Here is a 23,293-nt window from a genome sequence, read left to right on the forward strand (position 1 = left end):
GTTCACGTTGTGCAACATGGTATGATGTTTCATGTTACACTCCTTACACGTTTTCGCTGATTTACATTCTTCGTTATTGTGGCTATAGAGTCAATTTTTGCAGAGTTTCAATTTCGCAACAGTGTGGTTTCGCTGTGCAGTATCCATGTTAATAAATTTAGCACATTGCATTAAAACATGATTTCCATTACAATTCGGGCATTTTCCATAAGTAGCGTGATAGTTATAAGTTTTCTTAGAGTCATATGTAAATTTTTTTACAGGTTGTTTGTTGTTAGCCGGTTTCCAATGAGATGTTTTTTCTGAAGTGGTATTTTTTACAGATTTTGTTGATTTTGCAGTTTCATATGCCATAAACTTGCACTCCAAAAAATATAAAAAATCTTGCAAGTTTTGTAATTCTCTGTGATCTCGGATGTCGTTCATATAATCATTTAAAGTTGTTGAATCTAATTTTGGTAACATTAAATGCACGATCATTGGATCCCACGTTGCCGTATCCAGTCCGATGTTAGCTATGCCGTTCATGCATTCCTTAATGACGTCATGCATTTTCTTGAGATTGTTAGCGTCGGGCTGATGTATAACAGGGAGACTCATCATCGTGTTGAAAAACGATGAAAATTGTAGGCGGCGATTATCATACCGTTGCACTAAAATATCCCAGCAGGAGTTGTAGTTTTCAGCACAGACGGATAAATGCTGTACCAGACTTTCTGCTTCCCCCTTCAATTTGGTTTTCAGGTGTTTCATTTTTTGCGCTTTGTTAATTGTTGGGTTGTTATGGATGGTTTCGAGAAACAGATCCTTAAAAGAGATCCACTTACTGTAGTTTCCGTAAAAATCAGGTAATTCCATTCTCGGTGTCGACTGCTGATAGTGTGCATTCGACCAAATTTTAGATTGAAGTTGTTTTCTCAATTCATCATATTTTTCTTCGATATCTGAGTACATGCGGTAATAGTGATCGTTAGACCCCTTCAGCTGAAAGTCAATTTCCCAGTGCAGTTTGTCGATGGACTCCCACTTCGATTTTAAAATGTTAAAATTATCTTCCAGCTCCCACTTTTCACTAGTTCTAATGATGTCAATTTTAGACAATGCATGATAAATCGCATTAAAATTGCATTCTTGTTTATTTAAAAGTTGTTGTATTTTTTCAGATTTTCCGTCCTCGCAGTCTTGAGTGTAGTCAACAGAAATGTCACTTAAATCAAAATTCACACTATGTTTTTGCTGTTTCAAGTATTTAAGTCTGTTGTTTATGTCTGTTTTTGTTGCTAGATACATTTCTTTAGTTTTGTTGTAAACGTCTTCAGAGAAATAATGTATAGTTTTGTCTTCCAGTTCCAGTAGTAATAAGGCATTTCTCGCCTCGAAGTCTCTCCACTGTTCTTCCAAAGATGACAAACGTATGTTGAGGTACTCTTCAGTTTTTCGAGACGAAGAATCTTTGCGGTAGTTTGTACACAAAGTCTTGATATTCTCGAAACAAGTTGATTGAAGTTCAAGTTTATCCATGTTGATGTTATGAAATAATGTGATAGCTCACCAAACTTGGCACGTAGTTGACGGTGACAAGTACAGCTAGGCGTAGTTCACGACACGAAGATCCAATTTTGATAAATTGGTCGTATCCAAATCTCACTATGTTTATGCACTCTTACCCAGTGTGTGCGCCCTTGTCTCAATGCAGCTGGGGATTCTCGCTTGTGAGAGGCCAGCCGAACCGATTCGCCACTGTTGTAAGAGACACAAAAAACATGCGAGAATCCGGCTCGAAGGACCAAAAAAGATGTTGGGGTCCAAGGGGAAGTTTGTTGAGTTCCAAAGAGTTAGTGTGTTGTTTGAGCACCTTTATTATGTCGGTTAAGCACAGATGGTAACGTCTTAACGAGTGCGTGTTGCTAAGTGCACTGCCCTGATAATATAATAAAATAACCTGACACCACAATGACGACGCACGGCGTGTCCACGTATTATTTAGGTATGTGCAAACTGTACATCTTAGTTTGCTCATAGTCTGTTTCAGGTCTGGTTTGAAGCATAAGTAGGTACACTTATTAATTAAGGCCGTTTTCCAATTACAGCACAAGCGCGCATTATGCGTTTTCCAATTACAGAGCATAATGCGACTGTAAATTAACCATTACTTAATGGTAGTTTTCCAATTACAGAGCATAATGCGACTCAGTAACGCACAATGCCGAATTATGCTGAAGCTTAGTTGAGCATTATGCCACATAATGCGCTCTTGTGCTCTAATTGGAAAACAGCCTTAGTGTTTCAAATATGAAGTGTATTATAATAGGTATCTATGTTGTAGTGTATAATCTATGGTCTGCCTGTCTTCCACAGATTATACAGTTATTAATATCTGTCTTGAATTTGCTAAACATATGTGTAGGTACCTACATAATACTACATAATTTAAGAAATAAAATATTCTACAAGTTTATTTATAAATTGTTTAACATTGTTTTTTATTCTAATTAAAACAAGATAGTCATGTCGAATCCTTGGAAAAAAGTGACAGCACCAGTAGAGGCGCAGAAGCTGTCGGATATCATGTCTGAAGAATTTGCAAGAGACCTTCAGGTTAGAGAAGAGATAAAATTTGCAGAACATCTCTCTGAGCACCATGTCGGCACCTCTAATGAAGTTCCAGTTGAGTTGTTACAAGAAATAGAAAGCTGCAACGCAAAGGAATATTGTGACTCTGACGCGATTATTGCAAAAGTTTTGCAATGTCAGTTCGACAGAGAACACGATGACGAAATCAAACGCGTAGAGAAAAAACGTAATGGAGATGCTAAAGTATCCGTTTCCTATGATAATTACCGCAACGTACCATCGCATTTGATTTACGACTCTGAAGACGACGATGACTTTGAGGGCGATAAGAAAGACTGGGATCGCTTCGAAACAAACGAAAAGGAATTCGCAAGCCTTCCGAAACGCGGATTTATCATAAAAGATGGAGCAATGGTCACCAAACACGACAGTGTTATCACTGGAAGGCGGAATGCTTGTAAAGTTATGGCATTCCCTCCGGAAGTATGCACTGGAGATGGCGCTGGCTTCGATATGAAACTCTCCAATTCTGTATTTAATCATTTGAAAGAACAGACGAGATATCACAATACACGTAAACATAAAATGTTGGACAGAAAGGAGAGTCAAGCTACAGCCGAAATGGGCCTGGATGAGCCTACTAGATTGATACTATTCAAACTTATTAACAATGGGGTATTAGAGGATATCAATGGTGTCATCTCAACAGGAAAGGAGTCTGTTGTTCTACATGCTAATGGTGACACAACTTATCCTGACTTAGATGTACCTAGAGAATGTGCTATTAAAGTCTTCAAAACAACTCTTAACGAGTTCAAAACTCGAGACAAATACATAGAAGCCGATTATAGATTCAAAGATCGCTTCTCGAAACAAAATCCAAGAAAAATTGTACACATGTGGGCTGAGAAGGAGATGCACAACATGATGCGCTTGCAGAAGATAGGATTGAACTGTCCGGATATGATCTGCTTGAAGAAACATATACTTTTAATGTCATTTATTGGGAAGGATAACAAGCCAGCCCCCAAGCTAAGAGACATAATCTTAAGGTCAGATAAATGGCACAGTGTTTACAATGAGGTTGTGGAGAGTATGCATAAAATGTACAATGTTGGTCATCTGATTCATGCTGATCTATCAGAGTATAACATTCTCTGGTGGGATAATAAATGCTGGTTTATTGATGTTTCTCAGTCTGTGCAACCTGACCACCCTAACGGGTTGGAGTTTTTACTTCGAGATTGTCGTAATATTGTCAATGTGAGTATTACGTTTTCTATTAAGAAAGAAAGAAAGAAAGAAAATCTTTATTCGCCAGAAATATAGTTTACAAGATATAGGACATAGCTTCATATATTTCGCCTGTTTAGGCATGCGAAAATTTAATTTATTTTTATATTAATTATAACACAAAATTTACTAAATCTATCTATTTTTACATTAAATTTAAATTATTTAGGAGTAAAGCTGAATCATTTCTTTATAAATAAATAAAATGGTTTCAACTAAACAGGTTTCAAACTGCTTTATTAATTATATAATTAAAAATATAAATATACGTAGGCTTAAATATGTAATAATATAATTTAAAAAAGCCTCCTAGGCTTGAAGACTTCAGGATGAGGATTCTCAGTACTGGCCTTTTTTATAGTGCTAAATATGTAAGGAATAAAAATCTGACAGATACTTTTTCAATTGATCTTAAAACAATTTTATGAATTTCTCCTACGGTGAAGGCATAATATACCAGTATAAATAACATAGATATACACCAACATAGATAATTTATAAAAAGTAAATTGCTGTAATATCAACGGTAGGAAGCAGCTTGGCTCTGCCCCTGGCATTGCTGAAGCCCGTAGTAGTAGGTCGGTAACCACTCACCATCAGGTTAGCCGTATGCCAACAAGGTCAATAAAAAAATAAAACGGAGTCAGCCGTTATACAGCCAAATTGAGCACAACCTATTGTGTCAAGTTTGGTGGCTCCTTTTAACATCTAATTCTATTTTTGTTAATCTATTCAATAAATAACATCAAAGAAATCCAAAAAAAATGAGTTTACATAAAAACAATGTTCAAGTGGTGATGAAACAATTCAAGTGGTGATATTTTTCATACATTACTTATTTATAATGGTGTGTTGCTCAATTTCATAATTTTATGTATTCATTACCATTATTACAGCAGATATGCTTTATCTTCTATTACTTTAAGGGTTAAAGTGGTATAAAAATACTTTAAAATGTTTAATATTGTTTCTCATTACAGTTCTTTGAAAAAAAGGGGGTCTCACATGTGCAAACTGCAGAAGAACTTTTTAAATCAATAACCGGCTTTAATGAAGTTGATGTGAACTTATTGGAAGGAGTTCATACCACATACAATTCTCTGGCATGCCGATTTGAAATCGCCCCCGATGATAATCGAAACGTTAGCTATCCATTTGAATATTGTTGGCAGAAAACCAATGAAGAGAAAGCTAAAAGTGATAAAAGTGATGATAATGAAGAAGATGAATTTGAGGAAATGTGGAATCATGCTGCCAAAAGTAAAACTGTTGATAGTGCTGCCAATTTTGGTAATGAAGTCAAGATTGACAATGAAATAACTTCAACAGCTTCTAAAACCTCTGATTGTAGAGATATTATCGATGATGAATCATGTTTTGGTAATGAATTTAAGGGTACTATACCCACAAATTCAGACGGAGACACCTCTAGTAGTAGAGTAGAGAAAAAGTCTTAATAATAACTAAAGCGGAATTATGGAAATGATTGACAAATAAATAGGTGTCTCGGAATATGACAAAATAAAAGAGTAGTCAATGTGGCTGAATCTTGTCTAATTAGCAAGAATAAATGAAAAAATACTATTTTAATAATTGTCTTTCTTTTGATATTTCTATCAATGTGTGTCTGTGTTTCGTTGCTGTATGAATTATCTTAGATGTGTTGTCTGTTTAAGGATATCACATAAAAGAACATAAATGATAATATAAGTAAAATTTTTAACATAGACAATTGTTTAATCTAAATGTTCTTTACAAATTACTTAAAATTAATAAATATCTGAAAACCAAAATATCAAAATTAATTCTGTAATCTGGTATTAATTGGGCCAATATCAATGACTATTAATTATTTTTAGTATTACTGGTGGTAGGACCTCTTGTGAGTCCGCGCGGGTGGGTACCACCACCCTGCCTATTTCTGCCGTGAAGCAGTAATGCGTTTCAGTTTGAAGTGTGGGGCAGCCATACGTAAGACCTTAGAACTTATATCTCAAGGTGGGTGGCGCATTTACGTCTTAAATGTCTATGGGCTCCAGTAACCATTTAACACCAGGTGGGCTGTGAGCTCGTCCACCCAACTAGCAATAAAAAAAAAAAATAAGCATTAGAACAATTAACCAAAAATAATAGCTATTAATTACGTCCTATTGTATAATGGCAAAAGATTACTGCTATTTGATTGCTGATAAACTAACGCCTTTTTAACACATAAATATCCCTCTTTTTTAATAAATTGGCAAACTACAATCTCATTTCATACAAAAAAGTACTTTGGGCCGTTTTAGCTCCAGGCCCCAGTTATGGAATTCATTAATAAACTAGGTCTTTACAGGCACTTTCAAATTATCAAACTTTACCATCAATTCAGAATGTGGTTTAGTAATAGAGAGAAACTGGCAAAACCTTTCACATAAGAGATGGTTATGGAATCATATGTGGGCATTATTTAATGTAGGATTTCCTCCGGTTTTCGTTAGTCGTAGACACAATTAAACGGTTGAATCTTGCTTTATTTAATACGAGACTAATAAATAAATTCAAAACGAAGTAAATCTCTCACATATACTTAAGCGAATCAAAATTTTTCGCTACACCACCTCGTCCCGTGATGACATTCCCAAAGATTAATAAAATCTGTCTCTGTGAAAATTAAATCACTATTAAAATGCAAATTTGCACTACTATGTGTCAGTCTGTTAAAAAACCAACTCTTCGTTTCAGCTTACTTAATAAGTATAGTGATTTACATATCAGGTCGTCAGCGAAAAAGTGGCCTAACCCATAATTCTTCATAAACGTGCTTTTTATGTTGCAATTTAATTAAAACATAATAAATTTTGATACAAAACCGGCCTATCCCTAGTTTCACCCATAGATAATAGATGGCCTTGTAAATATTACTTTTGTGCGTATTATTTTTGCGTACGAAGCAATGTAAAAGTAAATCAAATTTATTCAAACCTCATTATCTCCATACCAACTATGGTAAACATAAGCCACTTTTGCGCTGACGCCCTCATATATGCATATCTACTGCAATAACAGTAAAAACGTGAGAAGTAGCTCACTGGAGTAGAACATCTACATCTAACGTAGCGGTATCTGGGAGATTTTTATGTAAGACCCAAATGATCGAGCCTTTGTTTAGAAATAATGTGGTGCAGTAATTGTGTCTGGTGTGGAACTAGGTGCTCTTCCGTGTCGGCCAATAGTGCAACCAATGACGTCATATCTCCCTCCTGCTCGCTCACTGTTATTGACTGCAGTTTCAACCGCAGGTCCGTACTCAGAGGTAGAGCTGAAATCGAAAATACATTCTTATAATTACAGAGGGCTACACTAACCTATAATCTCAATAATTATGTGGCGGGTAGCCATTATACAACGCAAGATATTTGACAGATGCCTGAATCTCGCTTACGACAATGTCAAGATGAGCTTGCATATACACAAGCTCCAAACAACAACATTCGGACCGTCGGTCTACCGAGCAATCTCACTCGCTCGGTGGAAGATCTATTGTCGTATACCTCTACAGGTATAAGTATCATCTTGATCAGGTATTCTTGCCTAACATCCTACTATGTAAGATTGGCATATCGCTTCTTCATATTTTAGTTTGCATTAAATATTAAGTATAATAATACTATAATATTAACTATGATTAAACTGGACCCTGGCTGACATCATTTTTGATGACATAACTTTCTAACATCTATATAAATTATGTTGACAGATAAAAAGACAAAAAATAAGATAGACATAATATAACTTCTGAATCTGTCACTGCCATTGTGTGTGAACTGCTCACGTTTTTATTTATTTATTTGGTTTGCCAATTTTGGTTTGGTTCTTTTATTTCTATTTTATGAAATTTTAAGTCTTACCTTCAGTTTCTATATCATTCATTAGATCAAAAAATACTTGTTTCAATGAAGATGGCTTGTCCTCATCGGCTGGTTTCACGAGAATTGCTAACAGTATCCTGGTTACTTGAACTCTAAAAAATAATGTGTATTTTTGAATAAATTAATACTAGGTTATGCAATACGGAACTAAAATCTAAGTCGTTTGGAGTCATAAATAGACAATATAAGTTAACAAATAGACACAAGTTACATCATGCAGTGTGATTGGTGTTAAATGTTAGAAATATTCGTATTTATGGTAGCTTGAAAAAAAAATGCTTCATAAAACTATCATAAGTCATTAAGATATCCTTTATTATTTTACTTAATAGATTGTTTTGTTGACTAGTTTATCACTACTACTTATACCACATAAGAATACCTACTCAACAACTTCACTTCACTCAAGAACATTTCATAATGTGTTAGGCGCATCTTTTTCTGACTTTCATCTGATTTGTTTTATAACTGACAGTGGTGAACTAGTTTAGACAATATTGGTTTCTTTAAAAAGCAGTAGCTGTTTCTTATAAGATAGGCTGGAATCTCATCTGCCTATCTACAATTATAAAAAGTTTAAATAATACTTTCTACATAAGAAATTTATAAACAAATACATTATAGTGCAAACTAACTTTTAAATAAAGTTTTGTTTTATATTATAATTATTATTACTTACTCTGTGAGGAGGTCTTCAGGAATATTCAGTTTGGAGTCACATATTGTGTTTGAAGTTTCAAGTGCCATGCTGAACTTTTCTGTAACAATATTTTAAAAAGATGTATTTCTTGTAGATTGTTTCTTGCAAAGCGGACCAACAACCTATTAAAGAGGATCTTTTGCATGGGGCCAAAGCAGCAGGTAATTGTGAGAAATCTTGACAGACATATAGGACCAGCTGTGAAGATATAAAGGCTGATGATATATACATATTACAGAATCTATGACAATGCTCATGACGAAAAATCCATATGAAGTGTCTCGTTGGTGCAGTAATAAGTGCTTCTGATTGCTGGGCTGATGGTTGTGAATTCAATTCTCACATCTAACAAACAGTCCTATAATTGACAGAATTGATTGCCCTTTGTCCGGTTGTTTAATATCTATATACATATGCATATTTTTAAATCGATACAAGTATATATCAGTCTCTGTCCCCCTAGTTGTTATTATTATTATTATCTGAAGTATGACTGAAAAAATTTAAAAGTATAAACTGATTTACTGTATTTTACCACTGTCAATCTGTAAAATCATTAAATTCCACAATGCCATCAACTTCATAGTATAATCCACAACAGTATCCAGTGCTTGTTGGTAGTATGATATAGCCTCCGCTTTATGTCCCAGGGTGGACAGGTTGCTAGCTAATTCCATCAGTAGTGATGTGCGAATGGGTGACTTTTCTGGATATTTGTTCAGTGCTTGTAGAAAACATCCTATACCAGCCTGGAAATTCAGAAGTGTAACAGCCTGGCCACGGGACATTCGCCGATACGAATATTCGCGCGGTGCGAACGGCGAAGCGTCTAGCGACTAAAATAAGAACATAGAAATGTACCTAACAAGCCACGCGCACCGGCGACCGGCGAAGCGACCGGTGGAATGTACCGAACGAATCGCGCGGGCGACTTACGATGTGGCGGGCGAGCAAAACAAATGCATGAATAAGGACGGCGCAAGCCACGGAGTCGAGCGGTAGTCGCGGCGAATAGTGCAGTGATTAAATGAGTTTAGTTGTTTTCGCCGCGAAAAATGAACGCCGAAATTTTTATATTTTATATTTTTTTTAAAAAAATTTTTATATTTTTAAACTCGTCGTGGCCGAACGGATAAGAGTCCGGTGTTGAGCGATGCACCGGTAGTCGAATATCAGGCGGGTACCAATTTTTGTAATGAAATACGTACTCAACAAATTTTAATGTTCACGATTGATTTCCACGGTGAAGGAATAACATCGTGTAATAAAAATGAAACCCTCTAAATTATAATTTGCGTAATTACTGGGGGTAGGAGTGGTAGGACCTCTTGTGAGTCCGCGCGGGTGGGTACCACCACCCTGCCTGTTTCTGCCGTGAAGTAGTAATGCGTTTCGGTTTGAAGGGTGGGGCAGCCGTTGTAACTATACTTGAGACCTTAGAACTTATATCTCAAGGTGGGTGGCGCATTTACGTTGTAGATGTCTATGGGCTTCAGTAACCACTTAACACAAGGTGGACTGTGTGCTCATCCACCCATCTAAGCAATAAAAAAATATATAGCTGAAATACTAGCTAGACCTGCTATTTGGAAGTCTAGCCACCCAAAGTGTTTCTCGTACTTCTTGTGGAATTCTCCATCTATAGGTATACTCTGATTCTTATTCAAATCATGTACTTTACAATCTTTTCCAAATAATAGGTCCTGAACCAAAAAACTATTAATTTGTAAGCAATATCGAGATAATTTCGATATAGACATTTCGCTATCGGACTTCCTTACTAGTCGCGGCAGCGAACGTGAGTACCCGTGGCCTGCAAACGGTGCTGCGCGAATGGTCGCCTCGTCCACCGCTTCGCTGTTCGCACCGTCGATCCCCGTGGCCAGGCCGTAAGAACACAAACACATTAATTTGATCAATTACTTTAAAAATCATGTTTAATATATTATACATATACCTAATGTTTTTTGTATGATTTAGGGTTTTGGCAGACCTCAGTCTCAAATGGTTAAGATTTGGCAGGATTGCTCTATACTACTTTTAATTATGCATGAAAAACCAGAACAAATAGTACTCATTCTTTGAGGGTTGCCTAGGCTTATTATCAATATAAAAGTATTACGTAGATACATCTTCCATTTCAAAAATCAATTTGTTTTTACATAAACTTGTAAATTATGGATAAGATAATCATCACACTCTGCTCTAACCAGAGAAGTGAGATTAATCAAAGGTTTACAATCAACAAATAATCTCTTTCACAACAGTATACTTCATGAACAATGCTGCTAATACTACAATTCATTGCTTAGCTAAAGATACCTATAATATGTATATGATATGCCACAATAGCTATTTATGAAAGGATTCAATTTTAAATCTTAGTTGAAAATGAAGAAAATGTATCTCGCACAGTATTGTTGGCTAAGCAAGAAAATGTTGCTTTAAGATATTTCAATCCAGCATCTTACTTCTAAATTCTCTCTTTCGGGACTGTAGAATTTCATTGACTTCAGTTTCATCTCAGCTTTAATGAATTGTCTGGCTGCAGAGATATAGTGCTCTGCTTCACCAAGGAAATTTCCCACCGAGGCCTCGCATTTCGCAGCGCCCACATAAGAATGCCCTGCAAACGTTGGCTGTTCAGAATGTTCACATTGTATCGCTAGTGCTATAAACTCATTTGTTGCTTCAGAAACATTTGGCTTCCGCATGAAACGCCTGAAAATTCAACGTAATTATATTTCATTTTTGCTTTAGATTGAACGCAAGTTGTAAATATTAGTCATAATATGTTAAAAAGTATGTTAAAAAAATATTTTCATTTTTAGTTTTTTAAAGCTATGAAATACATTATTTACAATAAGAAAAAATATATATTTACTTTTTCATTTTTGTATTGATGTTCATGTATTGTTCTGTGAAACTGGAGTTTAAATCAGTAGACATTGTCGATGTTGTACGTAATAATCAAAATAAATAATTAAAAAAACTGAGGGACTGTTTGTAAATTTGTAACGTTTAACTTTTTTCTGTTTTATTAGTCAATTAGGCAGACGAAGGGAATGTAGTCTATACAGGCATGCTTACTTTATCAAAGGTCAAAGAATGAAACAAAATATTAAATCAAATGGAATTGATGAAAATAAGTTAAGTAGGTAGTGCCTCTCAGGAAACTGGTTAAAATTAATTAAGAGTTCAATTAATGTTTTGGAAGAAGTCGAGAAGCCATGTCCAGCTATTAGTTTAGCTTTCATGATCATGAATATTTTAGTTAATACAATACCTATTCAAGCGTTACCCTTTTAGTTGGTACAATAATGAAATGTCGACGACCAACATTTTAGCCATCGTTTGAGGTTACGACCTCATGTTTCAGTGTGATTGATGACGTTCACGTCGTGATGTCTTTGGGGCCCGGCGAGTACCTAGGTATATACTTACGCAATACAAAACTTAGGAAATTTTGATAAAAATGAATATTTTGAATTTAGTAGGTTTTGAATTTGTCGTAGGAGAATTGTCTATAAGCATCTGGCAGCATTGCACCGGTCACCAACTGTCAAATTCGTTTGAAGGTTTGACGTGTCTTTTATTTATGGAAAGGACTTGAACATAATTTCACGAAAAATAACAAGTGATAAAACATGAGTTCTATTATAATTACTTTCTAGAGGTATAAAGTGTATAGCAACGCACGTAAAAAAAATGGATTTCCTCAAAAGCGGTATTAAGACTGTTCTGGGGTCTCCAGAGGTCGGCACTGCCGCACCGTCTCCAGCTGAAACGGTGATCATTTTATTAATAAGATTTCTAGAATAATAGTCTACTCTCGGGCTATTTATAGATACCAATCAAGTACTGTTCATGTAAACTAGACTTTTATAGCATCAAGCAATTTGAAAGATTTGAGATAAAATATAATTATTAAATTAATTTGTAAATTAATCAAAATCTTATCTCTCATGCACTCACAGACTAATACCACGCCTACGGAGCTACGTTTTGTACTGAACTGATGATCATTCCTTTAAGCCACCATAATTTCATATATTCAGCACTATTCACTATATCTTACTAGATGACATTCCAATCAAATAAATCTGAGGAGGCATTGTTTCCATGACTTGTGGGCAGGCCGTCAGCTATATGTTGTATATGAACACAAAGTATTTATATTCAGCAAATCAAGATCAGTTTTCGTTTTTAACTACCTCTGTAGATGTGTGATTACTACTATAGTTTACTTTATTTTTGGCTCAGAGAACAGTGCCCTTACATTTAGTAAAAACATCGGCTATCGTAATTAATAATGAGCATTTTTTATAATAAGCTTTCTTAATGAGCAGGTTGCAGAGAATTATCTGTCAATCTAAGAGCTACTAGATTTTGCAGAAAATAGTATTGAAATTGATTAAAAATAATAATATAGTGTCTTTGACAATAACCACATGAGGCTAAGCGGCCTGTCTGTGTACGTAGTGCAAAACAGAATAGTAAATGTGAGATTACACTGTAAAAGCTATTTTAATTAAACTGGCAGTAGGACCTCTTGTGAGCAATAAAAAGAGTATTTAAGCAATAAAAAATATATGTTTATGATTTGCAAAAACTGATGACAATACTATATCATGGTACAATTTTTAAAAATGTGATGTGACTTCAGACATTTTCAAGAGGCTGCAAGTTTGCAAATTTGGAATATATATAGCAATATGGAATAAAAACCACAATAAGAATATATTTTTTCTAGAAACCATAATACTTTTAATAGTAGTATACGGACCAAATGAAAAACTGTCTGGCTATTAACCAAAATATAAGACAGCAAAATAGCAAAGTCTCTGTAGGTAGATCAAGTCGTAAAGAATCTTGTTATTGAGGTTCATAACCTTAAAAAATATGCTAATTTTTAGTTTTACTAGTGCTTAGTAAGTATTACTGAATGTACTTATTTTTTTGCCTATAGCATTGTACTATAGCATAAAATATTTAAATATTTAACTAATAATGTTAACTTTAGGAGATTGTGTCTTGAAGCTAAGACTCCCACTCCATCAATTAAAATACAAAATTTGCAGGAAATGATAAGACATTATTTAACAATTGTAATTTTAATTTAACAAATTGTCTACTCATATGTTATTATAACTTGTCAAGCATAAAATTATTATAACTATTTATGCTGTTATCTTGACATGTATATGTACACATGTCAGTCTCTGCTACCCATAGCACAGGGAATCCTAATTTTAGGCAGAATGACCGCGCATGATTTGTTCACGGTTCCCAGTTAAGTAATTCATCAGTAAAGTTGAATTTTGGCAATTTGTATTTGTTTACATAATAATCTTTGGTTTGCTCTTTAAGGATTTACTATAATTTAAAATAGACTAATAGGTTAAGAAACGCAATAATGAAATACACGGCATTGGTGGGACAGGTCGAGCGACTAGTGGAGCGCGTTACGAATTCTACACTGCTTCAAGACCGCAGAGACAGCTGCCGTGCGCTCAAAGCACTCTCGCAGAACTACCGCATTGAAGTCGGTGCCCAGGCCATGGATGCTCTCCGTCAGGTTAGTACTGGTGTGTGGGTCATAAATCTCATTCTTGATTATTATTTAATAGCTACTTAAATTTCCCAGGTACTAGAATTAGACAGAGCAGACAATGAGACGATACACTACGCACTTGACACCCTTAAAAATATTATGTCTCCAACTCTTTTCAAAGTTGAAGAGGACAACCACCAAGTTCCTTGTAACATCGGGGAACAGTTCACTGAAATGTTCATTAAAGATCCACAGAATGTGCAGCTTGTGTTAGATCTTCTTGACGAATACGACTTTCGCGTGCGACTCTCAGCCGTACAGCTACTTACTTTCATGCTCACGAACAGGACCCGTGACATCCAAGAGATCATTCTAGTCAAACCAATGGGAGTATCCAAGATGATAGACCTCCTCGGAGACACCCGGGAAGTCGTAAGAAACGAAACATTGTTGCTTTTAATAAAACTGACAAAGGGCAATGCCAACATACAGAAAATAGTAGCGTTCGAGAATACATTCGACCGATTGTTTGAGATAATTGCGAGCGAAGGACACGCCGAGGGCGGTATCATCGTAGAAGACTGTCTGTTACTGATGTTGAATCTGCTGAAGAACAACAGCAGCAATGTGAACTTCTTCAAAGAGGGTAGCTACGTGCAGCGTCTGCTACCACTGCTGGCGACGCGCGACGACGAGGCCGAGGAGGCCGGGTGGGCGGCGCAGCGCGTGGCCAACGTGCAGGTCACGCTGCTGGTGGTGCGCGCTCTGGTGGGCGGGCAGGGCGCGGGCGCGGGCGGCTGTCGACGCGCGGTGCGGGCGGGCGGCGTGCTGGCGGCGCTGTGCGGCGTGCTCATGTCGAGCGGAGTGCCGGCCGCCGTGCTTGCCGACACCATCCTGGCGGTGGCCGACGCGGTGCGCGCCGAGCCCGAGTCGCAGGACTACCTCGCGCAGGTCACCGCGCCCTCCGACCCGCCTCGACCCACTCTTCTCGTCCTGCTCATGTGTATGCTCAACGAGAAACAGCCATTCCAACTTAGGTAAAGTTTTATAAACAATACACTTATCTTCAGTCAGACACTTGTTAGAGTGGTCGTGGTTGCGCTGACGATGTATATGCAGAAGCATCCATTAGGTCGCCCATGCTCTCGAGGACCGCCGTCCAAGCAATGCAGTTATAAACATTAATCAATAAATAAACAAACTTCTTCATGTGCTCAGGTAAAGTTGTTCCCAGTGAAAATGGTGCTAAAGCTTATGAACTCGCACACACGTTATCTACGCATATTTCTTTATGTGTAAATTTTATATGTATGTACGCTAAAATACGTCAGATGAAGCATTTCAAATATATAAAAAAATGGAGCCTAATAGTAATAATATTTGACGGGCAGATGTGCGGTGCTGTACTGTTTCGAGTGCTTCCTGTACCGGAACGAGAGCCAGCAGGCGGCGCTGGTGTCGACGCTGCTGCCGACGGCGGGCGAGGCGGCGCGGCTCACGGCCGGGCAGCTGCTGTGCGGCGGGCTGTTCTCGCGCGACGCCGCCGCCAACTGGTTCGCGGCCGTGGCGCTGTCCCACGCGCTGCGGGACAACCCCGAGCAGAAGCGGCGGCTGCTGCGCGTGGTGGTGGCGGCGGCGGGCGGCGGCGCCCCCGAGTCGCTGGTGTCGCAGTGCGGGCGCCTGCTGCAGCGCGCGGCGGACGCGCGGGCGCAGGTGGCGCTGCTCATGCTGCTGTCGCACTGGGCGGCGGGCTGCCCGGCCGCGGCCGCCGCGCTGCTGGGGGGCGGGGGCGCCGTGGGCTGGGCGGTGTCGCAGGCCGCCGACACGGACGACCCGCTGCTCTCGGGGCTAGCTGCCTTCCTGCTGGCGCTGCTCTACCACTACAATGATGACTCCGTACCCGAATACACCAAGGTCTCTTTTTTTCATTTACAGATTTAAAACTTGCCATGCATGCCTTGCATGACTGTTTACCTGTGTGTAACAATGGTGTTCAATCCGAACCCAGCGCCCTCGTGGCAGCCTAGGCACTGTCAAATCGCGACCCGTGTTGCCGGGGTAAAAACTCAAATAGATTCAGATAGATTGGTTTTGAACAAGTAGGTTGAAACTTGGGATCGTTAATCAGGATGCGCGACTTGCCGTGCCTTTCTTTTTTTATTCCTACCTAAGCTGATAGCCTTGAGAGGCTATTTCAGCGTAACCTTAACCAGTAGGTGAGCTTACGGGGCTCAAACCTGACGACGTTGCTAACACGAACCCTAGCAAGAGCCGTGCTTCGCAGAATCTACCACCGGATCGGAAAGCGACCCACCGAGAAGATCCGGCGAGAAACTCAGTGGGATGTGTCCTGTGTACTCCTTAGTCATTCCATTTAGCCTTTCGTCGCCAGCGACGGATTCGACGAGAGCGATGACCGGTGCTTGAGCCGTGTCTGTAGTACAAGTGTGACGTGCGCGGTTGCAGGAGGCGCTGAAGCAGGTGATCGTGAAGCGCATCGGTCTGGAGGCGTTCGTGTCGCGGCTGTCGAGCGTGTCGCGGCTGGAGCCCTACAGCGCCGCCTCCAAGCAGCCGCAGCCCGTCGTGGCGCAGCCGCACCTGCTCTCGCTCGACTACGAGTTCTGCAACTTGTACCGGGAACACGAGAGTCAGTATCCGCACTAACATCCTACTACATTTGTATTGGTGGTAGGACCTCGTGTGAGTCCGCGCGGGTAGGTACCACCACCCTACCTATCTCTGCCGTGAAGCAGTAATGTGTTTCAGTTTGAAGGATGAGGCATCCGTTGTAACTATACTGAGACCTTAGAACTTATATCTCAAGGTGGATGGCGCATTTTCATTGTACATGTCTATGGGCTCCAGTAACCACTTAACACCAGGTGGGCTGTGAGCTCGTTCACCCATATAAGCAATAAAAAAAAAACTAAATTCTATTTTATTGGAATTAGGCAGTATTTCAATAAAACTCTAATCAGATTTATTATAAAGGACACAATGAATTATATTAGCTCTCAAGTCACATCAGTCTACTTTTTTTTTGGAGTTTACTCCTTAAGAATCGATTTACATATATAGGCCCGGGGTATGAAAATTATGGGGACCAAAATCGTACTAGAGAGTATAGCATGTCACACGAAATGCGTTATGCGCCTGATTGGCCATGGTGATGCGTGCGCGCGCCAATCAGGAGCCAACGCGCGGCCGCGTTATCGCAGGTGACGCCGGGCTGCTGCGCCGGCAGTCCGCCACAAAGCCTCGTACTGATCGCGCGTTTCTCTCATTATTGTATTTTCATATATTTGTTAGTCGTTTGTTTTGTGTCTCGTTAATTTGTTAATAATCTGTAGTGTATCGTGTTGTCGTAATATAGAACTATTTCTCGTATTGTTTCGTTTAATTTACCGACATCGTTTTGCTTGTGGCCGGACGCCGTTCGGGTTCGATTCCTGAACGTATCAACTGTTAGTGGGTTGATACCCGAATATAACCCGCTACAAATCATTTATTAATAAAGCTTTTTTAATAAATGCATATTTTACTGTATTCAACTGACACAAATTTATATTTATATCCAGTAAACTCCAGTCGTGCGTCGGAGCGGACACACACACTTTTTTTAAGTGATTTTATGACCTGGTAACTAAGACCTTTAAGTCATGTCTTATTTTAATTTATATTCTTATTTTTATGAAAAATGATAATATGGAGTGAAATGAAATGAAAATGATTAATTTGAGACGTTAATCAACTGGGATGAAATTAAATGAAATGAAATGATATGGAATGAAATATAATCTTAGTAAAATGGTGGTCATTTACTAAGATTTTTTCAGTGGACTTTTTGGAGGATCCCGAGAAGTTGCGTCCAGCGGCTTTGTTTCATTTTCCCACATTTGTGCACTTTCACAGATATTAAACAGTTAATAAACCACCGTTATTACGCATTTAAACCTGAAGAAACACTGAATAGACAAAATAAAACAAATCACACAACTTCACTCCTCGCGTTCCCGCCAAAAAGTCCACATCAGTCTACATTCGCACAGTTGCACAGATAACATTCATCAATTTTAAATAATCTGTACCAAAACGTTTACAAATACTTCTATGACTTTTTGGCGGGAACGCGAGGAGTGAAGTTGTGTGATTTGTTTTATTTTGTCTATTTAGTGTTTCTTCAGGTTTAAATGTGTAATAATGGTGGTTTATTAACTGTTTAATATCTGTGAAAGTGCACAAATGTGGGAAAATGAAACAAAGCTGCTGGACGTAACTTCTCGGGTTCCTCCAAAAAGTCCACTGAAAAAATCTCAGTAAATGACCACCATTTTACTGCGATTATATTTCATCCCATATCATCTCATTTCATTAAATTTCATCCCAGTTGATTAATGTCACAAATTAATCATCTTCATTTCATTTCACTCCATATTATCATTTTTCATAAAATTAAGAAAATAAAGTAAAATAAGACATGACTTAAAGGTCTTAGATACCAGGTCATAAAATCTCTTAAAAAAAAAAAAAAAAATACTTCTATGATCTACTATATAAATTTATTTATTCAACATATTTTCTGTTAAAAATTTTTCACGTAAACTCGACGAATGGACTTTTTGGCGAGAACGCGAGGAGTAAAGTTGTGTGATTTTGTTTTATTTTGTCTATTTAGTGTTTCTTCGGGTTTCAATGTGTGATAATGGTGGTTTATTAACTGTTTAATATCTGTGAAAGTGCACAAATGTGGGAAAATGAAACAAAGCCGCCGGACGTAACTTCTCGTGATCCTTCAAAAAGTCTACTGAAAAAATCTCAGTAAATGACCACCACTTTTCTCAGATTATATATTTCATCCCATATCATCTCATCTCATTTTATTTAATTTCATCCCAGTTGATTAATGTCCCAAACACACAAGGGCGCGAGAGTCCCAAGTAGTGACGAGCGTGTTGGTTGCGCAGGCCTGCTGCTGTCGGGGCTGGCGGCGGAGGGCCCCGCGGAGGCGGAGCACCCCGACACCCTGGCGCAGTACCGCGCGCTCATCCGCCAGCAGGACGCGCGCCTGCACGAGCTGGTGGCGCAGCTGGACCAGCTGCTGCACAACAACCGCACCCTGCAGGTAGCGCGCCGCCAGACCACTAGAAGTACAGCAGTACCATTTTTTTCCCACCTATGCTGATAGCCTTGAGAGGCTATTTCAGCTTCACCCTAACGTGTGTAGGTGAGCTCACGGGGCTCAAACCGGAATGTTGCTACACTGGCCCTAGCAAGAGCAGTGCTTCGCAGAATCTACCACCGGATCGGAAACGCGAAAACGCCCACTGAGAAGATCCGGCGAGAAACTTAGTGGGCTGTGTCTATGGGTTAATTCGCTCGTTAAAATACGAAACTACATACAAACAACCCGCCCTTCAAACTGGGGCATGTGGCTACTGCATGGCAGAACCAAACTAGTACTTAAGGACCCATACGGACTCACAGTACTTCCCTGTTACCACACACTGCCAATTGTCATTTAGATGGGTGGAGAAGCTCACAGCCCACCTGGTGTTAAGTATTCACCAGAGGCCATAGACATCTACAACGTAAATGCCGCCACCCACCTTGAGATATAAGTTCTAAGGTCTCAGTATAGTTACAACGGCTACCCCGCCCTTCAAACCGAAACGCATTACTGCTTCATGGTAGAAATAGACAGGGTGGTGGTCTCTACCCGTGAGGACTCACAAGAGTACAATCAATAATTAGGCCAATTATAATTTTGCGGGTTTGATTTTTATTACACGATGTTATTATTCTTTGACCGCGGAAGTCAATCGTGAACATTTGTTAAGTACGTATTTCATCAGGAAAATTGGTACTCGCCTGCGGGATTCGAACACCGGTGCATCGCTCGATACGAATGCACCGGACCTCTTATCCTTTAGACCACGACGACTTACGAATAGCTATAGCCCATTCTCCAGCGAATCCCTCAGTAACGCTCTACACGATGTCCGGAGGAAAAGGCGGAGCGTTGAAATTCTAGTGTAGGCCTGATTACTAGCCAAAACTTATTACTTACAGAACACATTGAACGACTCTCTAGCGACAAATTCTCACCTTAAAGACGAGAATACACTGTTAAAAGCGCAAGTGTCGGCCGCCGGCGCCATGTCCGCAGCGCCCCGGGGCAGCACCACGCACGACGCTGAGCTCAAAGAGCGAGAGCTCCAAGAGAAAATCGAACTACAGGACGCTAAACTGCGCGAGTACGAAAGTGAGGTGGAGGAATTGAGGACCGCTCTGAGAACTGCTGAGGAGGGGAGGCGGAAGGCAGAGGAAGAACTCGTCACCCTGAGGAAGGACCAAGATGACTTGCTCGTGCTCGTGGCTGACCAGGTGAGTGGCCGCGTGCACACCTGGAGGATGTTGCGTCCAGGACAATCATGTTTTTTTATTTATTGCCTGGTTGAGTGGACGAGTTCACAGCCCTGGTGTTAAGTGGTTACTGGAGCCCATAGACATTTACAGCGTAAATGCGCCACCCACCTTGAGATATAAGTTCTAAGGTCTCAGTATAGTTACAACGTCTGCCCCACCCTTCAAGCCGAAACGCATTACTGCTTCACGGCAGAAATAGGCGGGGTGGTGGTACCTACCCGTGCGGACTCACAAGACGTCCTACCACCAGTAATTACGCTAATTATAATTTTGCGGGGTTGATTTTTATTACACGATGTTATTCCTTCACCGTGGAAGTTAATCCTGAACATTTGTTAAGTACATATTTGTTTGTATTGCTTTCAGGATTTGGAGTTGAACAAGTACAAAGAGCTCGTGGTGTCTGCACAGGGCGGGCGGGCCCCGGCGGAGCCCTGACCGGAGCGCGCGCCCCCACGCGGACCTGTGCGGAGACCAGCCCTCGGGACTTGTGAACACATCCCGATGAATCTATATTTATACAAACAAATAATACAGTAATATTAAAGTTGAGGACATATGCGCTTATCGCTTATTCAGAAACAATATCCTGCAGACTCGCGGCTGAAGTACAAGGACAATATAAAAATGATGTGTGTGTGCTGACTCTTAATCTGTAAGATTAAAAATTATATCACACTGTTAGTGTAGCTTTATGCCTTAAAAAATGAGTTACCGCATTTTCGTGGTGTAAAGATCGAACATGTGTCGGGGTATTTGACTATAATAGCGACCCGGCATGCTGGTCCTCTCGTGGGAGGTATCCCGGGTGCCGCCAGGGCCGCCTGCTGTACCCTAACGGCGTCCCCCAGCGAGCTGCCCGTCTAGCTGTAGTGTTGATCTCGGGCCCCCCTACCCAGCCCGGGTCCAGTCCCGCGGAGGGTGGGGGGGGGAGTCATTTACTGAGCGGGCCATTAACATCCATTCGTCTAATGCCACATGTCCCTCGTAGAAGTTTCGGCTCCCGGTCAGGGTATTTGACTATTGAATAATAAAGGTTAATTGCAATTTCATAGATTACTACTATTGTTTTATTTTTTAAGTTAAAGGCGAGATAGCTGAGAGTTTGCAACATTAACGGTGCGCGCCGGTCGCTCGCCATTATATTAAGAAACAACATAGTGTATCAGAACATAAATATCGGTTTTAAAAACTAAACGAACCACGTAACCATTGAAGGATTCTGTCAGCCACTTCAGATCATCAGTAGACTGACTTCGTGCTCCCATATTAGTGTTTGAATTGAAAGATAGCATTATATTTATACAGTTTGATACAAGTCAAAATTATAGTCTTTGTGGCCTAGCGAATAGAACACCCGCTATTTTTGTATCGAGGCGTGCCGATATGGGGAGGTTCAAATCCATAGCTACCTTTTTTTTTAAAACATACGATTTCAAAAAAAATCGGATACAATAAAACAATCTAAAATCTACTTTTTATGTTTTTTTTTTAATAATCTAAGTTGCTATGTACACTGCGTTATATCAATAAAAGGGGCACTTTTTTGTTACATAAAATTGACTTACTTTTAACAGCTTCATAATTATATTTCGTTGAAACTGCGAAGGAGACTAAATTGCCTAAAACGATGTCCAAATTGTATAATGTTCGGAATGAAAATTATCATAAATCTTTTTTTTTTAGTGTTACCATTACAACTGTCTTATTTTTTTAGAATAAATTAATATATTGTTAATGGCTGTAAGAATGGACTGTAAATTGATGATATTGTTTAAATAGATTTTTATTATAATATTTTCTTTGTTTCTGAAAAATAAAGAATGTTGTTTTCATCCAGGGTCGTCGTTTTTTTTTTCAAACACGTCATTTCGATAATATACCGGTTGAAAGAAACCGGAGTCTCGTTCTTAGTTGCGATGCGATTTAGTGTGTATAACGCATTAGAACCCCCCTTGCTCATTTATTTATTTATTTATTACACCTCATGTAAAATTTACATTGGCGGACTTAATGCCTAAGGCACTCTCTACCAGTCAACCAAAGGTAGCGCAGAGTAAATTAAATAGTGGTAGGTGCAATGAAATTTATATTAAGTTATAAATACACACACAAAAAAGTATATATATATATATATATATATATATATACATATATACTCAATCACATATACATACATACATACATACATAAAAACATACATGCATACATACATATAACAGTTTATACAGTATAAAAAGAGATATATTAATAAATTGATCTAAGACCCTCGTAAGAACGATACAGAACGGAGACGGATTGGCCAAACAAAACGATCAACGTTACACATCATTTCGGTTGCTCATTAAGGGTCATTGCTGTTAGGTACCAAGGCTCTGAAACTGAAATACTTTAAGACACATATAATTTTTTGTATGGAAACTAGCGACATCTCGTAGCGGTTGCCCCTAAACATATATGTTGTTAAAGATATAGCGTTTAATTGTTGTATTACTAAACAAAAAAAATAAAAATTGTACAAGTCTCTATTTGTAATAGTCATATTGATTAAATTTTATCAATTTGTGGTTTCTGAAAATTTACAAAATCCTTAATTAAAAATATAGTTAATATGTTACTGCCATCTACAGGAGCAATGAGAAACTAATCGAGGCAAGGCCATCTAGTGGCCAACGCCCTTAAACATTTTGTTGAGTGCTTGAGTTGCTTATCTTTAGCTGATTTATGTGTATTATCTAGCTTAGGTACCTCAAGCACCGGTTATCGTTATCGTCGAAGCTCCACGAGTAAATTAACCCACAGACACAGCCCACTGAGTTCCTCGCCGGATCTTCT

General features: G+C 39.0%; 3 protein-coding genes and 1 long non-coding RNA gene across 4 annotated transcripts; 3 read left to right on the plus strand and 1 right to left on the minus strand.

Moving 5' to 3' along the window:
* Positions 1-2,321: 2,321 nt before the first annotated feature.
* LOC101741422 (serine/threonine-protein kinase RIO3) lies at positions 2,322-5,460 on the plus strand. The gene is made up of 2 exons (XM_004923898.5): positions 2,322-3,837; positions 4,848-5,460. The coding sequence occupies exons 1-2, from the start codon at positions 2,509-2,511 to the stop codon at positions 5,322-5,324; spliced, it is 1,806 nt and encodes a 601-aa protein (XP_004923955.1). The 5' UTR covers positions 2,322-2,508; the 3' UTR covers positions 5,325-5,460.
* On the minus strand, positions 3,870-11,607 carry LOC101741560 (uncharacterized). The gene is made up of 6 exons (XM_004923899.5): positions 11,363-11,607; positions 10,950-11,199; positions 9,014-9,227; positions 8,458-8,536; positions 7,758-7,870; positions 3,870-7,168 (listed from the first exon to the last, which is right to left on the minus strand). The coding sequence occupies exons 1-6, from the start codon at positions 11,425-11,427 to the stop codon at positions 6,984-6,986; spliced, it is 906 nt and encodes a 301-aa protein (XP_004923956.1). The 5' UTR covers positions 11,428-11,607; the 3' UTR covers positions 3,870-6,983.
* On the plus strand, positions 7,864-8,940 carry LOC134200944 (uncharacterized). The gene is made up of 2 exons (XR_009976072.1): positions 7,864-8,015; positions 8,573-8,940. It is a non-coding gene; the product is annotated as an uncharacterized LOC134200944 (long non-coding RNA).
* Positions 11,608-12,027: 420 nt separating the features above from the next.
* Positions 12,028-22,298, plus strand: LOC101735413 (general vesicular transport factor p115). The gene is made up of 8 exons (XM_038018775.2): positions 12,028-12,267; positions 13,922-14,056; positions 14,126-15,069; positions 15,424-15,946; positions 16,499-16,679; positions 18,997-19,154; positions 20,102-20,416; positions 20,825-22,298. The coding sequence occupies exons 1-8, from the start codon at positions 12,187-12,189 to the stop codon at positions 20,894-20,896; spliced, it is 2,409 nt and encodes an 802-aa protein (XP_037874703.1). The 5' UTR covers positions 12,028-12,186; the 3' UTR covers positions 20,897-22,298.
* The last annotated feature ends 995 nt before the right edge of the window (positions 22,299-23,293 follow it).

Source organism: Bombyx mori, chromosome 3 (assembly GCF_030269925.1).
Source record: "Bombyx mori chromosome 3, ASM3026992v2".
Lineage (NCBI taxonomy): Eukaryota > Metazoa > Arthropoda > Insecta > Lepidoptera > Bombycidae > Bombyx > Bombyx mori.

Coding starts and splice junctions, on each gene's coding strand:
- LOC101741422 (XM_004923898.5), top strand. CDS start 2,509: ATGTCGAATCCTTGGAAAAAAGTGACAGCACCAGTAGAGGCGCAGAAG. Junction 3,838..4,847: donor ATTGTCGTAATATTGTCAAT/GTGAGTATTACG, acceptor TTCTCATTACAG/TTCTTTGAAAAAAAGGGGGT.
- LOC101741560 (XM_004923899.5), bottom strand. CDS start 11,427: ATGTCTACTGATTTAAACTCCAGTTTCACAGAACAATACATGAACATC. Junction 11,200..11,362: donor ATCAATACAAAAATGAAAAA/GTAAATATATAT, acceptor TTGAATTTTCAG/GCGTTTCATGCGGAAGCCAA. Junction 8,537..9,013: donor GATTTTACAGATTGACAGTG/GTAAAATACAGT, acceptor ATATTGTTACAG/AAAAGTTCAGCATGGCACTT.
- LOC101735413 (XM_038018775.2), top strand. CDS start 12,187: ATGGATTTCCTCAAAAGCGGTATTAAGACTGTTCTGGGGTCTCCAGAG. Junction 15,070..15,423: donor AAACAGCCATTCCAACTTAG/GTAAAGTTTTAT, acceptor TTTGACGGGCAG/ATGTGCGGTGCTGTACTGTT. Junction 20,417..20,824: donor TCGTGCTCGTGGCTGACCAG/GTGAGTGGCCGC, acceptor TATTGCTTTCAG/GATTTGGAGTTGAACAAGTA.